The following is a 23,877-nucleotide window of genomic DNA, read 5'->3' on the forward strand; positions in this document are numbered from 1 at the left end:
CAAAAAATAATTTGTAGGGCTGGTTTAGCTGAGGTGAAAGTGTGTGTGCTGTTTACAAGTTCTACTGTTTTAATGGATCGGACCATTGGCAGCGGTGCAATAGTCTAAAACGCCATACTAATGTTTCCGGGTTAGTTTACTGAAATAAACTAACATAACTCTGATTGTTTTGGATCAGTACTTTTAAGAAGTGATATTGCTTTGACTTTGTTTGACCTATCGAAGAAGTGGTGCAGCCGGAGAAATGTACTGATTATGAAACAAAATTTATTCGTAATATCATATGTTCGAATATTAAAATCGATACTTTAGAATGGTTTTTCTCTGAAATTGGTTTTACAAATTTCTCTAAAATTTGAAGGTAAACAATGTGGATGAGTGTTTTGAGGAAACCACTTTATTTTTCTTTTTGATCAGAAGGTAACCGGTTCCAGTGGTTTGATTCCTAGCAATAACGGGAGCTGACTCGTTGGTTTTTTCGGTTTCAATAGAATCTTAATGTAGTCATCAAGCATGGTCTGGAGCTTGCTTGACAGAGAAGGTGTTGTGGTGTGACAATTATGAATCTTGTTCAGCTTGGGAGGTTTGGATGGAACATACTCCCAAGGGTGAATTGTTTTGCTAGAGTATGCATTCAATTTCAATTTCTTTAGTTGACTTTATGACATTGCTTGCGGCATTTATCAGGATTTTAATGCATTACAAATGGATGTTTCAATTTTTGAAAATAAATGTTCTACGTTTAATACTTAAAACAATTTAATTAAACATTATTTCAGCAAAAGATATTCATAAATTTCATTATATTTATTGAAATAACAGCTTAATTGATAAGCTTATCTATAAATTTCATTAAAATAAATTTTAAAAATTGTAAAAAAGTCATAATCTACTTTTATAAATACCAATAAATTTTGTATATTTCTTTTTTAATGTTGAAATTTTTTTATTTTTAATAAATATTTAGAATTACGATGAAAATGCATCCATTTTAAAATAATATTACTTTTTTTAATTTAAAAATCTTGTTATTAATTTACGTTGACCTAATTTGTTGAATGCGACAAAATTGACATATTTTTAAAATCTTGTCTCACTATTTGTTCTTTTAAGAATTTTAATTTGTTGTAAAATATCTTTTACAGTAAAAAGATTGAGAAAGCATTGATTTTTTAAAAATACTATCCTTATTTATTGGTGTTTGGCTTAAATATTTAATTAATTTACAATTACATTTTAATTTTTGCAATAATAAAAAAATAGTACTTAATGCGCATGAAATGTAATACATGATTGAAAAAGTTTGTATTGATCCCTTATGGACCACATTGGTTAACAAAACGGTAAAAACAAAGAATCGGAGTTGAGAATGTGGAGAAATGGAAGATAGATAGGAAGGAATTGATTTGAAGTGTAGTGGGCGGTGAGGGGAAATGGAAAGCGGGATTCAGATCGGAATAGTGATGGTATTGGCAATAGCGTATCTGAGTGTGGGTGTTGTAGCCGAGAGCGTCACTCGAGAGGAAGCGAAAGAACTGCGGGATGAAGTTGGTGATATGTTTTATCACGCTTTCAATGGATACATGGAACACGCTTTTCCCCTCGATGAATTGAGACCTCTCTCTTGCGCAGGAGAGGATACTCTCGGCGGTTATGCCTTAACTTTGGTTCGTATTCCTCTTTCTTTCCTATTTTTCTCAATTTTATTTAACTCTAACTGAATCGGATATGCAAAACAGATTGACTCGTTAGACACTTTGGCTTTGCTTGGTGACCGCCAACGCTTCGCTGCATCCGTTCAATGGATTGGTAAAAATGTTCGCTTCGATATAGTGAGTACTCATCTCATTGCAGAATAATTTCATTCATTGCCTTTTGAGTTGTGATTTATTCTACTTTGTGTTCGGCATTGCAGAATAAAACGGTTTCCGTGTTTGAAACTACTATCAGGGTCCTCGGAGGACTACTGTCCGCTCATCTTATTGCCTCTGATTATGCTACGGTATCACTTATTATGCAATGCAGACCTACATACGTATTTGTTGATGTTTGTTTTCTAGTCATTTAAAATTGAACGGTGAGCCCATCACTTGTTGGAGAGTGAAGAGAGAAACTAAATGAAAAGTTTGAGGTGTGGATCATAGCTTTAGAAGTACATAACTTTTGTTTAAATGGAAATTAGCTGAAGTATATGAAATGATCCTAGCTTTGAGATAGTAAGGAGAGTAAATCACATAGAGGATAGCCCTATTGCTTGAAAAAAAAGGAGATAGAAAAAGCTACAGGCAAAACCATTACAACGGTTTTAGAGGTCAATGGTTTATCTATAGACATGAGTCACAATAGAACATTGTGATATCATTTGAGTCGCTATAGTATATGTGCTTTCACAGTGTACTGATTTGGCATCTCATTTCTCTTATAAATAACGTCTTCAACGATTATATTCACATTCCTTGTTTGCAGGGTATGAGAGTTCCAATGTATGATAATCAGTTACTAAACTTAGCTGAAGATCTTGCCAGGAGGTTGTTACCTGCATTTGATACTCCTACAGGTTTTGCTCCATTCATACAAAATGATGCTTGCTTTCAGTACCTTTGCTTTCATAATCATCATCTTTCTCAATTCCAGAAAGGAATATTTTTACTGCATCCTTTTAAAATGAAAATATATATCCTTTTAATTTTCACCTTTGATGGCTTTATATACCACCATAATATTGACAAACACTGACACATACACGGTGAAGAATGATACTGTGCATTTATGACAGTACTATGAATGGTTCATGTAGGATGGTTAAATTATTAGAGTTGAAACTTGGAATTTTTCTTTTTGAAAGCAAAAATTTTAATCTAGGAAAAAGAAGGTAAGTACAATGAAGGGGAGGATAGAGTATTAAGTCCTAAACACCAAAAACAAAAAACAACAACAACCAACAATTATTACACATGATTGAGGTCAGCTACATGGACCATACGATGACATTGAACTCAGTCAAAACCAAATTTTCAAAAATTTGATAAATCAAAAGTTCTCTTTTAATAACTTCGTCTAAAGTTCTTTTGGGTCTCCTTCGACCTTTTTTTACCGGACTAAAAATCATGCATTCCACTCTCCTTACTGGTGCCTCTAAATGTCTTCTCTGCACATGACCTTAAATACAAACAATAAAAAAGAAAAAAACTATTAATTCAACATGGCCCCTGCCCTATTCTCTGCAAATTGCAGAGGCAACTCCCTTGAAACAGCCATGGGGAGAGCATCAAATAGAAGCTTAAAAAGCATAGAAAATCTAATTGCATAGAGCCACCATTAAATATCCTTGCATTTCGGTCCAGCCAAATTCACCAAATAATTGCATAAGCTGCGCATCACATCAAGATTTTGTCTTCAATGTTTTCATTGTGACCTACAACTACAACCAACCTCCCAGTGTCTAGAAGATATTTATTTCTTTTGTTCACCCACACCAGACCATTGAAAAGCCCTCATAATTCTTTGGACCAGACATATCTTCATTGAACTAAAAGATGGAACACTCACAAAGTGATGCTATCCTTGTCTGAGAAGAGAGTAGTATCATTCAGCAAATTGAAAGTGGAATCCTCATCTTAAGTAACCAACTCTAGTGCCCTGGATGAGATCCTAATCAAGAACTCTTGAAAACATTTGACTTAGAAAAAGAAAGGGTACAAAGGCTCTTCTTGCATAACTTACTGCCATACATGAAACCAAGATGTTCACCATTCACAATCACAGGAAAAAGGTAGTAAAGAGACAACCTGAAATCTCAATCCCAGTTTTTTACTTAATAGTGATGTAAAACTGCTCATATTTTTAGCTTAGCTTGTTGGAGAATGTTGTTTTACCTCCCTAATAGTTTATCATATGCTGACTTTCATATGCTATGTTGCATTGCAGGAATTCCATTTGGATCTGTAAATTTGTTACATGGAGTTGATAAACATGAAAGCAAGGTAAAATCTTCACCTATGCTTCCTCCTTTTCTGTTAGAATATGTAGGTCTTCAAATGTTTCCTAGTTACTGTTATGGTAAATAGGCTAATAAAGTCAAATGATATACACGAAACAATTGGGCAACTGATTTTAAATTATATAAGAGGATGTTTCAGAGACTGATATTTGTTCCGTTATTTTCTTTTCAAGAAACAGAGAATATTTCTTGAGATCAATCCATCATTTTGTTTGTTTATTATATGTTTTGAACCTACTTCTTGCTTTTATGTTGGGTTAAAAATTAGTACTTTTGTGGTTAGATAACCTCAACAGCTGGTGGTGGGACCTTGACTCTTGAATTTGGAGTTCTAAGCCGTTTGACAAATGATCCTAGTAAGTTTTCCATTTTCCCTTTTGTTCTATAGTAAGCATATGTTATGCAAGGAATATAAGTTAAAGTCTTTGAGAAGATATATGAACTAAAATTCTAAATAAATAAGGACTAGGGAAATTGATAGAACTGGATCAATATAGATGGAAAGCAAAACAAACTGATCGTATTATTCACAAGAATGCCCTTGATCAAGGTGACCAAGAGACAGAAAATTGCTAAAGGTTCACAGGGTATTCGAGAGACCCTGGACTCTCCTCGACCCTACAATAATCTTGTTCCTTCCATGCCCTCTTTCCTATCATATTTCCTTTTACATACAATTTCTCACTAACCACCTAACAACTAATTTAGTATGTTGGGTTCTGATCTCCTACCCCTCTCCTAACCCTTTTAATGTATACTTGCTTTATTAATGGTTTGCTATCAATACTTCCCCCTCAAAACATGCACCTTCTCCTCAAGGTGAAATGTAGGAAATTGTTGCTGTAGCGCAGATAAAGATTCCCAAGAATTTTCAAAGGTTGATAACTTATGCCATTTGATCTAAGCCTCCACTGCACCTTGAGTATTATGGTGAAAAGCCAGTAAATCCTCTTTTTGTGATTGCAATTCCCAATCCTTGGTTAGCGCCTCTAGCAGTGGTTGAGGTTGATGTGTCTTTGGTATAGGCTTTTTCAGCTTGCTCATATGAAAAATTGGGTGAATTTTACAAGTGGCTTGGAAGCTGTAATTTATATGTGTTGAGAGAGAAAATATTGAATCTGAGTGTTTTAGGTTATTCAAATTTATAGGGAAGAGTACATAATTACAAAATATATAGTTATTATATTTATAAAATTCTAATAGATTCTATTAGATTCTAACAATCTCCCTCAAGTTGGAGCATATAGGTCATATGCACCAAACTTGTTACATATGTAGTTAATCTGAGGAACCCTTAGTGACTTAGTAAATACATCTGCTAGTTGATTATGAGAATTGACAAAACTAGTAGATATTTCTCTGGACATGACTTTCTCTCTGACAAAGTGACAATTAATTTCAATGTGCTTTGTCCTCTCATGGAATATTGGATTTGAGACAATGTGCATGGCGGCTTGATTATCACATATAAGTGACATATGTGTGACCTCTTCGAACTTTAGTTCTTGAAGCAACTGTTTGAGCCATATAAGCACCTAACTCGCTATAGTCATAGCTCGATACTTCGCTTTTGCATTGGACTGGGCTACAACATTTTGCTTCTTACTTTTCCAAGAGACAAGGTGATCTTTGGCAAATATACAGAATCCAGAGGTGAACCTTCTATATATGAGAGATCCTGCCCAATCTGCATCAGAATACCCCACAACACGAGTGTGTCCTTTGTCTTCATACAAAAGGCCTTTTCCTAGAGCTCCTTTGATGTATTGAACAATGAGAGTCACTGCATCTTAATATTCCTTACATGGAGAGTTGAGGAATTGACTTACTATACTCATTGCGAATGAGATATCTGGACGGGTAACAGTGAGGTAATCCACCTCTATTTGACCTCCGATCACTACGGCAACCCCACTGTTGTGGTCGCCTTTGTCAGATCGGCCAAACCCCGCTGACTGCATCTTCATCAGAGTCCTCACGCGCTCCCATGCACCACCTTCTTCTCTGTCGCACTTTCTCACTCACCATCCTCTCTCTCCACACGTGATGGCGCGTCCGACATCCTTTCCTGACGCTGTTGACTAGGGTTTGCTCGCCCCTCTCTCCTCTACTTGTATCTGGTCTCAGTTAGTTGTTTGAACATCTATTTGTCCTTGTTTTACCCTTTTTTGCTTCTGTTTAGGCATTTTTTCTCTCTCTCTTCTCGCTGACCAATGGCTACCTCCAGCACTCCAAAAATTTGACACAGATTTTTACCAACCATGTCACTGTCCCTCTCTCTTTTGAGCAGTTGGATGGTAAGCACTAATCCTCATGGGCTTCTCACATTGAACTTTGACTTGTTGGACAGGGTTATGAGATATATCTCACTCAAACAGCAGACAATGTCCCGGAGGCCAACCGTCTTTTGTGGAAAAAGGTTGATGCTCAGTTGTGCTGTATCATCCAAGCCACCATTCACCCATCTTTTCACGATGTTTTTTGCACTCACAAATGCTGTTTGGACACAGGCCTAAGAACACTTTAGAAACAACTCTACTAAGTTTGTGAAGACCTCGTGACTATCCTTAGTGCCCATCAGATTAAGGATTCTATGTTGACCCATTTTGGCTCGGTATCTAGCCTTCTCTGTGAGTTCAATGAATTGCTTTCTCCCGCTACCACTCCAGATGCGAAACTTGACAATTGCAAAGAGTTTTTCATGTCCTTGGCTCTATACAGTTTGTCCTCAGAATATTCTCATGTTTGTGATCAGATCCTAGGGAGCCGCACAGAAGCTACTATGGACAGTACCTAGGCAACCCTCCTTCGTGTTCTCCCCCAAAACCTCCTTTGAGCCTTTGCTTCCTATTCCTATTGACTCTTCTGTTTTAGTTTCTCGCAACACCAACCGACCTCCACAGCGAAAGGGCGACAAAAGACGTCCCTAGTGTGATCATTGCCACTGATCGGGACACACAATTGATAAGTGCTGGACTCTACATGGTCGACCTCCTCGCACTATCCAGGTGGCTCAAAGTTCTGTGTCTCCTTCGTCTACTTCTTCTCTGCTGTTGGCTTTGGATTTAAATCCATCACCTTCCTATAACAATTTCTTGAAATGGTATGAAGATCGTTAGGCCTCCGGTTTCATTACTACTGTTGCACACACTGATAATTCCTCTGTTAGTCTCTCTCACTCACCGATCACATAACTGGTTATAAATTCCTTTTTTTCTTCTCTTTTTGTTCTGGTTATTTACCTTTTGTTATCATGGCAAATGGCTCTGATACCATGTTTAGAGAAAAAATATTGAATCCGTGTGTTTTCAGGCATAGCGGAGTTATTCAAATTTATAGAAAAGAGTATATAATTACAAAATATATAGTTACTATATTTACAAGATTCTAACAATATGCAACTGCCTCAATGCGTTGGACAATCGGATATGGTCCATAAAACCTTGGGCTGGGCTTCTCATTTTGTTCCCAAGCCAAAGTCCTCAATCTGTATAGTTGGGCTTTTAAATAAACCCAATCTCCCTCCTGAAAAACCAACTCTCATCTTTTTTTATTCATTTGTACTTTCATCTGATGTTGGGCCTATTTTAAGTTGTGTTTCAATTCATCCAAGAAAAAGTCTCTATCTGTTATCAATTGATCAATTGCATCAATGCATTGCCTCTAAAAAGGATGCAGGTCCCCACCATACGCTGCCTTGAAAGTGGTCATTTTAGTGGAGCTATGATAGTTGGTATTGTACCAATATTAAGCGCAACTCAACCATTGAGGCCATTGCTTGAGCTTTGATCCTGTGAAACATCTTAGATAGGTTTCTAACCACCTATTTGCCAATTCTATTTGACCATCCATCTTGAGATGATATGTCGAACTGTACTTCAATTTTGTCCCAGCTTGTCTAAAAAGTTCTGATCAAAACTGACATAAAAGAGCTGATCTCTTTATGAAACAATGGATGTGGGAATCCATACAACCATACTACTGATATGAAGAGTTGAGCTACGTCCTTCACTGTGAATGGATGAGCTAAAGTAGAGAAGCATGCATATTTGGATAACCTATCAACAACCATGAAAATGGTCTCTTTTCCTCTAGCCTTTGGGAGGCCTGTAATAAAATCCATGAAGATGTTATCCCACACGTGCTGGAATTGGTAAAGGCAGTAAAAGATCAACTAGAGATAGGGTTTGAGTTTTATTATGCTGGTCGACATCACAAGTTGCTACAAACTATTGAATGTTTCCCTTCTTGCCTTCCCAATAAATCACTCCTGACAATCGTTTATATGTTTGAAAAGAAATTAGAATGACCCCCCACAACTGATGTATCAAACTCAGCCAGCAACAAGGGAATGCAAGTGAAATTTTTTGGAATAGCAAGTTGACTCTTATAATATAGCTTCCCTTGATGCAAGGTATAACCCTTATGCAAATGGGATCTGCTATTAAATCTTTGCATAACTGCTGCAGTCTAGAATCTCTTTGAATTTCACTGTCCAATTTGTCCCACTCATCAAAGCTGATAGTAGAGATGGCTGAATATATCATTTTTCTGGATAAAGCTTCCATCACCTTGTTATCACTTCCTGGGTTGTACTAAATTTCACTTTGGAGTGTCTTTGAACTGTGTTTCCCACACAGTGATATCCAGACTTAGGCACTCTCTGCCCAATGGTTCTGTATGTTGTGTGACAAACTCGGTGGTTGATCTCTTTTCATTGACTCACTTACCTTGAGTTGGAAGGGGAACATAGAGTAGTATAGCTGTTAACTTAACCAACCGTTAGTTGGTTACTGTTTGTTGTAATACAGTTGTTATATTTCATCATTATGTTAGAGCAGGTACGGTTACAGATATCTCTTTAGAAAAGTTCACCACTTGTCACTTTTTTGGATAATCAATTCAGTTTAGACTCAATTACAGATGCTCACTTTCTCTTTTTTTTATTGTATCTTTCTCTGATTTTCTGTCACTTTTTTGCTTCCACTGAACTCTTTCAGGGTTGGTTTGGCCTTCATCAATAACTAAAATTACAATAAATTCAGTTGGAGTGAGGTTGTTTGTAATGGTTTATCCTAGTGCTTTCTTTTTCTTCCTCTATTCCTTTAAATCAGATTTCATTTGTTCAAAACTTTTGTAATTAGTGTCTCTGTTGGTCCTCATCTCGCATAACCAAATCATCATAGGGGAGTATCTGTCATCTTCTCCCCAGACTCTGAAATTATCCTGTAAAAGTTAAATATTGATATTCCTCTCTAATAGTTAAATCCTCCAATTGTTGCATGGCCTTGTATGTAGAGAAATAGCTCCTCTCTCATTCCTTGAATCATCAAGAGTTGTCCATGATTATTCTTAATGCATTTCACATGGCCCCAAATCTCTTGCTTTTCTTTCTTTCCCTTTTCCAAGTAGGTATATATGTCTTTCCCCACATATTATAGTCCTTTCTGTTTGAATTTTGACATGCAGTTTTTGAACAAGTCACCAAGAATGCAGTGCGTGGACTTTGGGCACGGCGTTCAAAGCTTAATCTGGTTGGTGCTCATATTAATGTTTTTACAGGTGAATGGACACAAAAGGTAAAAAGTACATACATTTTATTTGCTGAAAGTTACATTGTAAAATGTTTAGGGTTTAGGGTGTATATATATATATAGTCTAATGAACTTCTTTGTGGATTGTTTCATCTTTTAAGTTAGAGAACAGTTTTTAAAGTGTTTGTGGCCATGAAAAATCTAGAGTTTGATGCTCTACTTTCTTTACCAAGTATAGCACCTTTTAATACTTCTGTTTTATCGAAATGTGTACTACCTTGTAAAATACTTGAACATGCCCAACCCTTGGTCTAAATAAACATACAGGGATCCTGCTAACCAGAGCTTTGTTAGCAATTTCCACATACTCTTCTTATTCTGCATGGTGTAACGGCAGGGTTCTCAACTTTATCTTTAAATCATATTTCTTTTAGCCTTCTGCTAAAAGAAATTGCAATTTGATTTCAGCCTTGGTGGGTTTAACTTTGCTAGAAGGTGACTTAACAAGCTTTGACAAGTGTGACCAAGTCCAAACAAGTTTTTGGTCTGGCTGATTTTGTGTTGTAGTGCCTCTGGGTTAATTGCTTTTGATGTTTCCCTTTTCCCATCCAAACTGTTGTCTCTGTTCGAGGAGTCTTTCCTTTATGAATAGTTCAAATTTTGTTGTGTTAGTTGTGTCTTGTGTGAGACTGAAATAATTGAGACACATAAGCTGAAGGATCATCCTTTGAGAAGGACAGGATAGCAGAGTACAAAGCAGAGACTAGGGGATGATGAGTTTCAAGCCAATTCATGAAACCATAGATTTATTGACCAATGCTGTCATTGAATATTTATGATATAATTAAGGGATTGTGGTGGTATTTGGAGTTTTTGTATGGTGAGTGTAACAAACATTATTTAGAGAAAATGTCAGCAAGCTGCTCCCTGGTCTTTGTATGACATAGAAACAAGTCCCTGCCGGAGATTTTCACGAACAAAATCACAGTCAGCCTATGCTTTGTCCTCTCATGGATGATTGGATTAGAGAAAATGTGGAGAGTTGCTTGATTGCCACACAGCTGAATAGGCATTGCACTCCTAAAAGCAATCTCACCAAATATTGATGTAGAGATTAAGAGAGAAAGAGCATAGAGAGAGAGAGACAGATTAGTGTGTTAGAATTAGATACTTTACAATATGTAGAGACCCTTATATTTATAAAGATACATATGTAACTCTACTGGGCCAAGCCCGTTATTATAATATTAAAATAAACTCTAATCCTAATACGCCTATTCTAGCTATTCATAATATTCCTCCTCAAGCTTGAACATAGATATTAATCATGCCCAACTTGTTATAAATATAATTGCTACGTGTCCCATTTAAAGCTTTTGTAAACACATCTGTTGAATAAAGTGACAGTCTATCTTAATATGTTTCGTCCGTTCATGAAAAATTGGATTTGAAGCAATGTGTATCGCTGCTTGATTGTCACACCAAAGTTGCATAGGTCTAGTACTACCAAATCCTATCTCTTCCAGCATATGTTTTAAGCACGTTAATTCACAGGAAGTCTTAGCCATCGCCCTGTATTCTGATTCTGCACTTGATCTTGAAACAACGTTTTGCTTCTTACTTTTCTACGAAATTAAATTACCTCTTAAGAACACACAGTATCTGGTAGTAGATTTTCTGTCTATAGATCCTGTCTAATCGGCATCAGAAAATGCCTCTATCTGTGCATGTCCATGATCTTTGTACACAATTTCTTTTTCTAGTGTTTTCTTCAAATACTTTACAATGCGAATTAATGCTTCCCAATGAGTATTCGTTGGAGATGACATAAATTGGCTAACAATACTCACTAGTAAAGCAATATCCGGCCTTGTGACGGTCAAGTAATTTAGCTTGCCTACTAATTTTTTGTATTTCTGTGGATCTGCAAAAGGAACTCCATTTTCTGTCAGTTTCACTCCTGGCTCCATAGGTGTCTCACATGGTTTAGCTCCTTTTAGTCCGATCTCAGTTAATAAGTTTAAGACATATTTTCTTTGTGAGAGGAAGATTTCTTGCTTGGAGTACATGACTTTAATACCCAAGAAATATTTTAGAATTCCTAAGTCTTTTATCTGAAACTTGGTTTGAAGAAATTTTCTTAGGTTGCTAATTCCTTCTTTGTTGCTACTTGTAATAATAATATCATCAACATAAACAAGTAAAATACAACCGTGGTTAGTCTGTTTGTGAAACACTGTATGATCACTCTCACTCCTCACTAATCCAAATTCCAGAATTACGTCACTGAATCTCCTAAATCATGCTTTAGGTGATTGTTTCAAGCCATATAATGACTTCTTTAAATGACATACTCTTCCACACTCTCCCTGACCAACAAAGCCAGGTGGTTGCTCAATGTACACCTCTTTCTGTAAGTCTCCATGTAAGAATGCATTCTTGATATCTAACTGGAATAATGGCCAATGATGCATAGTTGCAAGAGAGATGAAGATACGAACAGATGAGAGTTTAACAACTAGAAAAAAGTATCAGTGTGGTCAATGCCATAAGTTTGGACATACCTTTTTGCAACAAGGCGTGCCTTCAAACGAGCCACAAAACCATCCAGTGTAAACCCACTTAAAACCCATAGTCTATTTGCCCTCGAGAAGAGGAACCAAATCCCAAGTGTCATTCGTCTCAAAAGCTAACATTTCTTCCTCTATAGCATGTCTCCAACCATCATGACTGAGGGCATTTGCAAGGGTCTTAAGGAACAGAGAGAGGGAGAGTCTACACTAGCCATGAAGGATTTAAATGTAGAGGATAAATGAGCAAACGTCACATAAGATGAAATAGGATATGTGCAAGATCTCTTACCTTTTCGGATAGCAATAGGAAAGTTAAGGTCAGACATAGAATCTGTTGACACGTGAGGAGATAATGGTCGAGGTTGAGTATCATCTTGAATATCATTAGCCACGGGGAGCATATCATCTGAAGGCTGTTTTGGCCGGCGAGAGTATGTCCGCTCAAAGAACTTGAAACTTGTATCAATAGGAGCCAGAGGTGCAACAGGATGTGTAGATTGGGCAAAAGTATAAGTCAAGAAAGGTTCATCTACCTCATCTATGGACTCAAAAGATGAGGACTTAAAGAATGGAAAACCTTCAAAGAAAGACACGTCAGAGGAAATAAGATAACGACCAAGATCAGAAGAAAAATAACGGTAACCTTTTTGTGACCGAGAATAACCCAAAAACACACATTTGAGGGACTTTGGATCAAGTTTAGTTACCTGAGAACGAACATCAAATACAAAACAAGTGCAGCCAAAAACCTTAAGAGGTAAAGAAAAGAAAGATAACACAGATTATGACATGCGATTAATTAAATATACAGAAGTAAGAACAACATCAGCCCAAAAAAGTTTAAGAACTTTCATTTCAAACATTAAATCACGGGCTACCTCCATGAGATGACGATTTTTATGCTTAGCTACTCCATTTTGTTGTGGGGTAACAATATAAGAAGACTGATGATGTATGCTATGTTTATTCATAAAATTAGTAAAAGATGCAGAAAAATATTATTTAGCATTATCACTTCTAAGAATGCGCACACAAGTATTAAATTGAGTTTTAATTTCAGCACCAAAATTACAAAATATAGAAAAAATTTCAGATCTAGATTTCATAAAAAACAACCATGTTGCACAATTTCATAAAAAATAACCATGTTGCACGAGAATAATCATCCACAAAGGTAATAAAATATTTAAAACCAAATTTAAAAATAACTGGACAAGGGCTCCAAATATCAGAATGAACAATTTCAAAGGGGGCATGAGCTTTTTTATTTAAACAAGGTAAATAAACAGTACGATGATGTTTAGCAAACTGACATGACTCACAATAAAAATTAGACTCTATACTAGGACATAATTTCTTAAGAACTCCTAAAGACGGATGACCCAAACGGCAATGAAGTTGGAAAGAAGACATTGTTTCATTCCTTGATGCACTAGAAGCTTATGGAAGTCCTTCTTCTTCCAATATATACAGCCTATTAGATACCCTACCCTTACCAATAATTCTCTGTGTCACCAGATCCTGAAAAACACAAGAATCAGAAAAGGATGTTATTGAGCAATTTAATGATGAAGTGATTTGGCTAATTGACAACAAATTTAAGGGGAATTAAGGCAAATATAAGATACAGGATAAAGGTAAGGTTGAAACTGGGGTGGTACACCCGTTGCCCTTAATATGGACAGTAGAACCATTAGCAAGTGTTACAGAAGAATGAGAACTGAGTAGACAAAAAGAAGAAAGGATATCTGAATTCCCAGTCATATGATCAGTAGCGCTAGAATCAATAATCAATGCCTGGAAGAGGAAAGCCATGCAGTAGGATTACCTTTTTGGACCAAAGTGGCTATAGAGGATGTAGACGGTTGTTGGAAAATCTGAAACTGAGTATACTGAATAAATTTCTCATCACTCATACGCACAGTACATCTTTCTTTCTCTTGAGTAGCTGTATCAGGTTGAGACATCGAGTTAGCGAAGCGGAAATTACCTTGTGAGTGAAAGAACGATTGATTCTATGGAGGATGAGTGCACTAATTCCGATAATGGCCAAATTCGCCATAATTGTAGCACTGTACAATACCACGACCTCCACTACATCCACGGCCACGACTACCTCTACCACTTCTACAACCATTGCGACCATCACGGTGACAGTATTGGGTTGTTAAGGCAAAGTGGTCAGGTGACTCACTTTTTGTAGTGCTCGAGTTCCTCAAAGGAAGACTGTATAACTTTGGAGAAAATATTGGTAAGATTATCAATCTGTTTGTTTGATAGAATCTGAGACCGAACTACCTCATATTCTGGATCAAGTCCGGAAAGCCAACTCAAAGCCATGAGTTTCTTTTGTGCGCTATCATCTCATCAATAGTTTTGCAGGCTAAAAGAGATTGTATCTCCTCAGTATGCTTCTTAAACTAAAAAAAATAGTCCATTAGCTTCCGCTTATTTTGTTTAGGTCGATAAACTTCCTGCAAGAGAGCATATAACCGATTCAAATTATCAAATTTTCCAAAACTAAATTACAAAAAATCCCACAACTCCTTCACTGTTGTGCAATGGGTAATAGTTGCTTGTATTCGCCTATCAACAAAGTTTACTAGCAAAGCAAGGATTTTTTTGTCGCGTATCTTCCATGTGTCGACATCCTTAGAATTGATAGATGCTGTTTTAGTCAAATGATTATCCTTTCCCATTCTACCTAGGCTAATCTCAACCAAATACTTCCACTCCATATAGCTCGTACCATCTCCATCCAGCTTAACTTCGGTAAGTTTGGATAGAGATACAATCTCCATAACAATCCCCTTGTGCTGTGCATCCTGCACATCCTGGCTGTCACATTCAGATATTGTAATGCCACACTTAAATTATAAACTTTGCATTACTGCATATTCTAATCACCAGAGAAATTTTTCATCCCCATAGCAATCATGGTTGGCCTTTTTTGAAGCTGCTGTTTTTTTTTTTAGTCAGCGGCGGCGCAGTGGTGGTGGCGGCAGCGACGATGGCGACCAAGGAGAGAACCTAGAAGGTTCTTGATACCATGTAGAAATTAAGAGAGAAAGAGCATAGAGAGAGAGAGAAATTAGTGTGCTGGAATTGGATACTCTACAATGTGTAGAGACTCTTATATTTATAAAAATACATATATAACCTTACTGGGCCAAGTCTGTTATTATAATATTAAAATAAATTCTAATATTAATACGTCTATTCTAGCTATTCATATCAATTGATAAATTCAATATTCACTCATTTGCAGCTTGAGCAATAGCTATGTAGTAGACTCTGCTCAATCTAGCCACTGCACACTGCATCTTACTCCTCCGTGAAACCAAGTTACCCCCATCAAGGACCCAATGACTTGAAGACCTCCTATCTAGGGGACATTGCAACATTGTGATATAAACTGAGAACATTCCTGAAGTTTTTATGTTCTAGCTTTTATCTTAATTTGGGTTTCCTTTGTTGACATTCTGAAAGCTTAGTAGGTGTTAGGATCCAATTGTAATGTATGAGACTTGAGTACCATATTGGAAGTATGGGATTCTAATGTGGGGTTTACAAGGTCTTGGGCTCTCCAACTGCAACAACTAGCTTTTGTGGTGGGGTTCTCCAGAGGTTCTTATCAGTAGGCTTCCAGCTCAAGGGGGAGTGTTAAGGATGTAGTGTAATAACAAGAAAAATGTTTTTGTGCTTTTGTGGTTACTTGTAGTGTAGTCAAAGAAGTGCAAGAGTCTATGCATGCACCGTTTGGCAGAGGTTTAGTTTAGCTTGTGTATTCAACTATACTGAGTATTTAACTATTGAACCTTCACCTGCTATCTGGAATCAGAGGGCCCTTGGTGTTAAAAAAATTGATACAGGTGAACAATAAAGGCTCTGAACAGAATATTTGTGCTATTATTCATTAGAGGCAAACTGCCTTAATATATACAAGATGTACAGCAAAAATTCTCCTGTAATTAAGGAGAGTTGATTATTAAATAAAGGTGACAAATCCCTTCCTAATTAATGATCTGTATATAATTGACTAATGTAAATAAGGAAAGGAATATACAATATATAGGGAAATAATAGACAGGGAAATAAACAAAGGATAAATAGGAAATAGTTGAGAATACTCCTCTAAAAACAGAGAAGATATTGCAACAAAAGGTGATCAGAATAAATATAATGGGCATAATGATTTTAGGGTTGTCATAAACAAAGTTGTGGCTATTGATGATGGCTGACTTTTTCTCAGGCTTTCTTATTTGTCTGTTAATTACTTTATTGCTATTCATTTCTACCAAGTTAATTACTTGTCTTATAGAGCTGTTTGTGTTACTCTTTCATTAGATATTGGCTTGGCCTGTTATTGAAGCATTCAAGTTGTATATATTTAACAGTTATTTATTGTCTCCTAGCTTTAATTTGTGAAGAGGCAAAAAATATCCAAAATTTTACTTTTCTGTCGTTTTAAAATTTATAGATTTTGCATTCATCTGTCAATGTCCCAGTGATTTTTCTCTACCTGAATATAACCAACTTTTCAATTAGGACATAGATTCTTCCTACTTTTGTGTATCAGCAGCAACTACAGCTATCTCTTTTCCTTCTTGCAGGATGCTGGGATAGGAACAAGTATTGACTCTTTCTACGAGTACCTGTTGAAGGTTAGTAACAGAAATTTAGTGTGAAGCCTTATGGAGCAATTTGTTCTGAAGTGTTGATTCCTAGTTTCCTTTGATCATGCCAAAGGACTACGGTTTAATTTAATTTAACAAACCAAAATATGTCCGTGTTTACAAACTCTAAAATTAGTTTGCTTGAACAAGCAAACTTATTGTTGCTTTTCAGCTTGCTGATGAGGTATGATTCTACAACATATAAAAAATTTGCTTAAAGACCATTTTGGGGAAAATTGAAAAATCCAAATTTTGGACATTATTAACCAGGTGAAATGAATTTATAAAAAATCCATTTCTTTTTTTCGTTTTTGTTATTTTCCCCCTATTTGAGGGCTGGAACGTTACTTTGTTAGCTGATATTGCATCGGGCGCTGTCTGATTTTGTTTTCCATACCTGACCTTTCAGGCTTATTTATTATTTGGAGATGAGGAGTACTTGTATATATTCCAAGAAGCTTATGCTGCTGCCATGCATTATCTTTACCATGATCCTTGGTAAAAGCTTGTGGCTGTGTGTGCCACCCTGTAAATATACTTGACTTGCTGTTTAAAATTCTTTGAAATGCAGAAGTATTTTTATATTCAAATGTTTTTCATGTTTGAAACTTTGCTTTGTGTCTATGCTTCCAGGTATGTAGAAGTGAATATGGATTCTGCTGCTATTGTCTGGCCATTGTTTAACAGTCTGCAGGCATTTTGGCCTGGCCTTCAGGTTTTTATTTTTCTTGTTTTTAATATATGTTTTTAGTTGACTATGGATAAATAATAATTTCATGGTTAGGGCTAAAAATGTGTATTTTTGCAAGGTTTTAGCTGGAGATATCAATCCTGCAATCCGCACCCATGCTGCCTTCTTGAGTGTTTGGAGAAGATATGGTTTCACGCCTGAGGGATTTAATCTTGCTAGTCTTAGTGTTCAGGTATAATTAGTTTTAACACCTGAGGACCAATATAGCTGTGAAAATAATGTTTATTTGTAGCTTGAGCCTTCTTTCTATTTGTTGCATTTTGGGGCAATTGGTAATCTGTTGCTTGCAAATTTAAACCTATCTATAATAAATTGTTAAGATTGTCCAACATTGACTAGGAATAGAACCAAAATACTCCTTATAAGGGTTTGGTTAGTCTTCCTCCTATGAGCTAGCTTTTAAGAGTGAGTTAAGCTCAAGTTTCATAATATAGTATTAAAGCCCTATTCAATTTAAATCCTGTTGGGCCATCCACACATGTCTAGTCTTGCAAACTTAACTAGCTTTTGGGAGTGAGTTAGGCTCAAGTTTCATAATATAGTATTCAAGCCCTATTCAATTTAAATCCTATTGGGCCATCCATAGATGTCTAGTCCTCGATGAGGGATGTACTAAGATATCCTACATTTGTTAGGAATATAGTCACAATACTACTTATAAGGGCTTGGGTAGTCCTCCTCCTATGAGCTAGCTTTTGGGAGTGAGTTAGACTCAAGTTTCTTAATATAAACTTCTAGCTCAAAATCTCTTCATGTAGTAACTAAATTTCATTTTATCAAAACAGAATCTCATTAGAGAGAAAATGGGCAAAAGATACTTTGGGGGTTTCCTCCACACTGAAAGGCTAGGATAGAATGAAGAAAATAAAAAGCAAGAGCGCAACAAGGCTGCCCAGTCTATATCTGAAATGGCAACATTCTTAAAATAGTGAGTAGGATCCTAAAGAGAAGCAACAAACAAAATAAGTTTAAAGCAATAGAGAAATCCTTGCAGATCAGAGTACTTGGCTTTGACCAAATGCATCCAAACAATTTCTTAGACTGCACTTTGGCAAAGCATTTAAAATGAAACATAAAAATTTCGTCATAGCAAGACACTATCAAGAGTCCCAAAAACATTGTTCCATAGGAATATAGAATGCTAGCTGCCTGGTAATGCAAGAACAAGAACCCTACTTTGTAAGTTAGATTTAAACATAATATTGAGAGAAAGCAGTTTGGGGTATAGAACTTTGCAATGAATGTTGATGCTAAAACTGGTTTTATTTACTATGGATTTAACTGGTTTTTCTTGTCAGTGTTGTATATTTGAGCAATTCAAGCAGTTAATGACAGTTTGATTGTGGAAATTTAAAAATATAACCAACCATTCAGTTGATGGCCCTTCATTTTTGTTTACATTTATTCAAGTCTAATATATTATCATGCAAACAGAAAGCATCTTAAAATTTTTTTAGGATTTTTTCTTGATTATTGTCTCTAATATTTATAAGGTATTTATAATTTTTTCTTTCCTCACATTATATCAGCATGGACAAAAGAGTTACCCATTGCGGCCTGAGTTAATTGAGAGCACCTATTGGCTGTACAAAGCTACCAGAGATCCTAGGTCTGCCTATACATTTCTTCAATTGTGTTATTGCGTTAGCATCATAAAATTTAGCTCATTATGTCTGATTTGGTTATATTAATTATTGGACTATGACTGTATATAGCCCTCTTTTACTAATATAATAACACTACTTGTAAACAATGTTAAAGTACTACAGAGGTTTTCTCTCTCTAAAGATCCTTTGTTTACTTGTCTGTTGCCTACTACTTTTCTTTATGGCTTGAAGCAGTCTTCACAAGGGTGGTTTGGGAGATTTAGCACAGGCTCTTTTTTGTTTTTTCCGTTTCAGTTTTTTATAATTTCCTGTCTCATTCTATTAGGATATAGTTCTGCAATTACTCTTCTCTTATGTTGTTAGGATGTATAATGAGAGTGAATAAGGACAGTTGAGTCTAGTTGGCATATATTGATACCGGACGTATCCTAAGAGATTATCTAAGATATTCTAAATAACTAAAGAGATAATCGAGATATTTTTTATATATATTCTAACTAAATGATTTCATGTTTTCTTCTTGTGCCTTAGGAGAATATCATTACATATTATCGGGGTAGATTAATAGTGATAGTGAGAAAATCAGTTTTCCCTGGCAAGCAAAATCTACAGGAAGTATCCTTTTGGATAGGAAAAACCCTTTTAATCATTATGAATGGTTGATTTTCACTGTATTTTGGTATATTTGTTGTTGCTACTCTTTCTTTGGTTTTAGAGGATGCCTTATCATTGATCAAGTGGTCTACTTTTAAGATTTTTTTCTCCGCTTTCCCTGAAAAACAAAGAAGTTGGGATTGCTTTTTATTGTTGAATTTCTATGATTTTTTTGTGGATAGCTGTGACGTAAGTTGTATTTTGTTGACAATTTGACTTGATGCTTAGTTCTTTCTTGTGTTCCTTTGTAGATATCTCGATGCTGGGAGGGACATGGTTGCTAGTTTACAGTATGGAGCTCGATGCCCTTGTGGATATTGTCACATTTCAGATGTCGAGCATCACAAACAGGAAGATCACATGGAGAGCTTCTTCTTAGCAGAAACAGTAAGTATAAATTCTTCATGACTTAATTTTGACAACACAAGCCCTCCTTCTGAACTATAAACCCTCCTGATTTCACAAAAATAGGAAGATAACATTTCGATTTGTTGAGGATCATTGGTCAATATAGGTCGACTGATTTTTATTTTTCTATTTGTAAAAACTGCTTTTAGTTTTTAAAATGAAAAAACAAAAAACCTTTTTGGGTGACTGTTTTCATACTAACTATTTTGAAAACCATCAATCTCAAAAATCAAAAGATTTATAGTGTAAAGATGCTGTCAGTTGTTTTTGAAATGCAACAGAAACGTGGCAAAATTATTATTAGGCACGCTCATTGATGACATTTTTTATAATAAATGAAGCACAACATAAAACAAATTTATAGACCAGTTTTTGATACACATTTTAAGAACTGTAAACATAGAAGTGTTTCAAACAGGGCCTAAGACTTTAGATGAGGTTCTCATACTGTGTCAAGAACCAACACTCCTAAAAGCTGAAGTTGCACAGTGGAAGTCCAGGAATGGTTTTATGTTTGTCGAGTTCAATATTTTGTTTCCAATTTTCCCTTTTCCTTCATTTATAAACAGTGCCTTTTACTACCATTTGCATTTGTTTTGCCTTTCATATTTTGTCTTTCTTCTGTTATTTGTTTAAAACAGAAATGCTGCTACTAACCTATGTTACAATTAGGTCAAGTATCTGTGGCTTCTATTTGATTTGGCTGTGGGTCCTGATAACCTTGTGGAAACTGGGCCGTACAAGTGAGTGAGCTTATGCATTTACTAAGGGGTTCAACTTTTTACAATAAAATGAAGTTCTTGTTTCTACATTTTTCTGTGGAACAGGTACGTATTCAGCACTGAAGGTCATTTACTGCCTGCTACACCTCAAATCTCCCTAGTGAGAGAACATTGTTTATACTATGGGGCTTATTGTAGAAGTGGTAATTTGAGACAAACTTATTTTGTGTCGGAGGCTGACAAAGATAAGCAAGAATCCAATGACAGTAGGTTTCATGGAAGCTGGACTAAAGCTACATATTCATCGGACTATACTACTTTTGAGCCAAGTGCTGTTTCAGGTTTGATCAAGGTAACTCTCACTGCCCATCACTCTTGGGTTCTTTCCCTCCTTTCACAATATTCATATGACTCATACTCAATATTACACTTGAATCTTCTATTGCCTCTTCTTTCATGTTACGTTGAAAGTTTATAAATCAAGTTATCTTGTTAAAATTTGGGTTCCTCTGCATATTTTCTTTTTCTTATTCTGCATGTTGTGAGAAGATAAAATGTGGTTTAGTTTTTGCAAGAGTCTGTTACCCTACCTCTTCCGTCTTCTCTCTTCAAAGTTCAAAATTAGTTTAAAACTAGGAAATGTCAAGATGGCTGCTGTGTGGTATATTTGATAACTCTAACATGCTGCTGGGCTGGAAATTTTCTACAACTATCAGACATTGCTTAGGTGCTTACAACAGCATGTCGAATAAAAACGAAGTAGTTTATTCTGTCAAATGACATTATGACCTGACAAGACCAGTGACCACATGGGTTACTGTATTAACATCCTATCCATTTTGGTTTAAGCTATACTAAAGATAACCTGATGCATAAGGGAATGAGTGTAAAATTTCAATATTGATCTTACGTTTTTCAGACTTTTAGCATGCTTAGAAATGATTAAATCTTGAGAAATCCAAAGCACTAGCACAAATTTAACAAAAATAAGCCGAACTTAACATGTAGTTTTATCATGCCATAACGAAATGATGGATGCATTCAAGAATAAATAGCGGATAGTTCAATAGAAATCTGATTTGCATTCGCTTGTATTTTGGGTTTTTTATTTTTATTTTATAACCCAATTTGGAGCAATTCTTTCATGTTGAGTATTTTGTTATAATTTTGCAGGGTTTCTGCCCAGGACTAAATCATGGGCAGAAGTTCGGTATATTATACGCGCATTCAACTGATGAACATAATGATTATGAAACAATCCAAGTCCAACGGAAAGAATCAACTACTTTGCAAAGCCATTCAGTATTGGTTCTTCCTGACCAGAGTTCTGATCAATTGCTACGAGACTACAGCAGTGACCATAATGAAAGTCAGACCCATGTATCAGACATTGTTCCTTGAAGTGAGGGGGAGTTTTGGTGCTAATACATAAAGGTGCTGATCCCAACAATGTAGGAATACATAAATTGATGGGGAAGGATGTATTTCAACTGGAAAGAGTTGTACTTCTTAAACTTCTTCAGGCTCACTCACCTGAAATATAAATTTGACTTTTGCTAGTTTGTCCATAATTGAGAAAGCATGCATTTGATAATTTCGGCAACTGTTGATACAATGAGCATGGAGCTGAAAGAGTCGAATTATGGATGAACTGACCCGTTAGATGTATTTCTTATGTAATGTGCTACCGAAGGCCCGAGACATTATCCTGCCTTCTAATCATTAGGCTAGTGTAAAAGAATGAAATCTTATTCTTTTTGTTGTATCATTTTTCCTATGGTTCCTTAACCTAGTGTACATGAGATAGGTATTATCAGATCCTCCAAATTAGGTCATAATTTCAATTGCTGATAGAATTGCAGATCTCAGTCATCCATTTGCTGACTTACATGGTTCGCCAATCAACTTCATTCTTTCGGATGTTGTACTTCCTTAAACAAAAATAAACTTCAATTATAAAATTATATTCTTATAAATGTTTTGATATATCTAAAATATGATGTTATCTTCAAAATGATGTTACATGATTTAATGGATAGAGCTGTCAATTCATATTCTAAAAGAAATATTTGTATCACATCCTTTACTTTTAATGGACAAAAATTCCATTCCTTTTCTTCATAAGCTGAACTTACCTGAAAAAATGTTCACTAATCTCGAATACCAACTTAGCATTTATTTGTTTATTTAACATTCCGCGGCATGCAAACTCGGTTCCGTAGAAGGGAGTATTTCTTCCTTTTGCTTTCCTACACTTGTTCCGAACAGTGTTTATTTTACTTTTTGCGGCGCGATATTACTCTCTTTTATTTTTTAGTCGTGTGGCACTTAAAAGAACAGACTTCGTTTTTGGGTCAGCAAAAGAGAAAGGCCACACCAAAAGTTGAACAAGAGTTGCCACATCAGGCCCAGGTTTTTTTAGGTTTTATTCTTCGCAAGAAGTTTTATCATATTTATTTGTACTTCTTTGCTACTCTTTCACCAGTTGAAAATTTACGGAAAAGCGTCTTTTATGCTTCTCTCTCTTCTTTTTGGGTCAGTTCCAAACAGTATCAAGTTGCTGCAACCAGGCCGTTGAGATCAAAGTTATCAAAGGAAAGAGGGGAAAATTAATCTTTTAATGCATGTTTAGAAGTTGGATGGGTCTCCGGTCTCCACCAAGGCGACTTTTCTATGAAATTCTAAAAAGGTTGTCCTCAAAACAATAATTAATAAAGAATCTTGTAGTTCGAGGACAACAAAAAACCAAAGATTTAAAAGTATAAATATATACTTGACACGAGAGTCTATGACCCCTTACCATTATTTTGTGGGCGCACTTGTTTATACGGCGTGGCTTCTCATACGAAAAATTGGTTAACCCTACCCTACCCTAACTCCCAAGTTAAAAGTTAAAATGTATTTTAAAATAATATAAAATATTTATCCAATAAACAAGGTACTTGAGGTAAG

At 35.8% G+C, this 23,877-nt stretch overlaps 1 protein-coding gene across 1 annotated transcript; it reads left to right on the forward strand.

Annotated features, from left to right (window-relative positions):
- Nucleotides 1-1,290: 1,290 nt before the first annotated feature.
- LOC113872071 (alpha-mannosidase I MNS4) lies at nt 1,291-22,913 on the forward strand. The gene is made up of 16 exons (XM_027509306.1): nt 1,291-1,667; nt 1,740-1,832; nt 1,916-2,002; nt 2,467-2,557; nt 3,928-3,983; nt 4,284-4,356; nt 9,470-9,579; nt 16,721-16,771; nt 17,193-17,281; nt 17,417-17,498; nt 17,593-17,706; nt 19,064-19,143; nt 20,047-20,182; nt 20,876-20,946; nt 21,031-21,277; nt 22,099-22,913. Exons 1-16 carry the CDS (start codon nt 1,434-1,436, stop codon nt 22,324-22,326), a joined length of 1,842 nt encoding a protein of 613 aa, XP_027365107.1. The 5' UTR covers nt 1,291-1,433; the 3' UTR covers nt 22,327-22,913.
- Nucleotides 22,914-23,877: the final 964 nt, after the last annotated feature.

This window comes from Abrus precatorius, unplaced genomic scaffold (assembly GCF_003935025.1).
Source record: "Abrus precatorius isolate BTA unplaced genomic scaffold, Abrus_2018 Scaffold7, whole genome shotgun sequence".
Classification (NCBI taxonomy): domain Eukaryota; kingdom Viridiplantae; phylum Streptophyta; class Magnoliopsida; order Fabales; family Fabaceae; genus Abrus; species Abrus precatorius.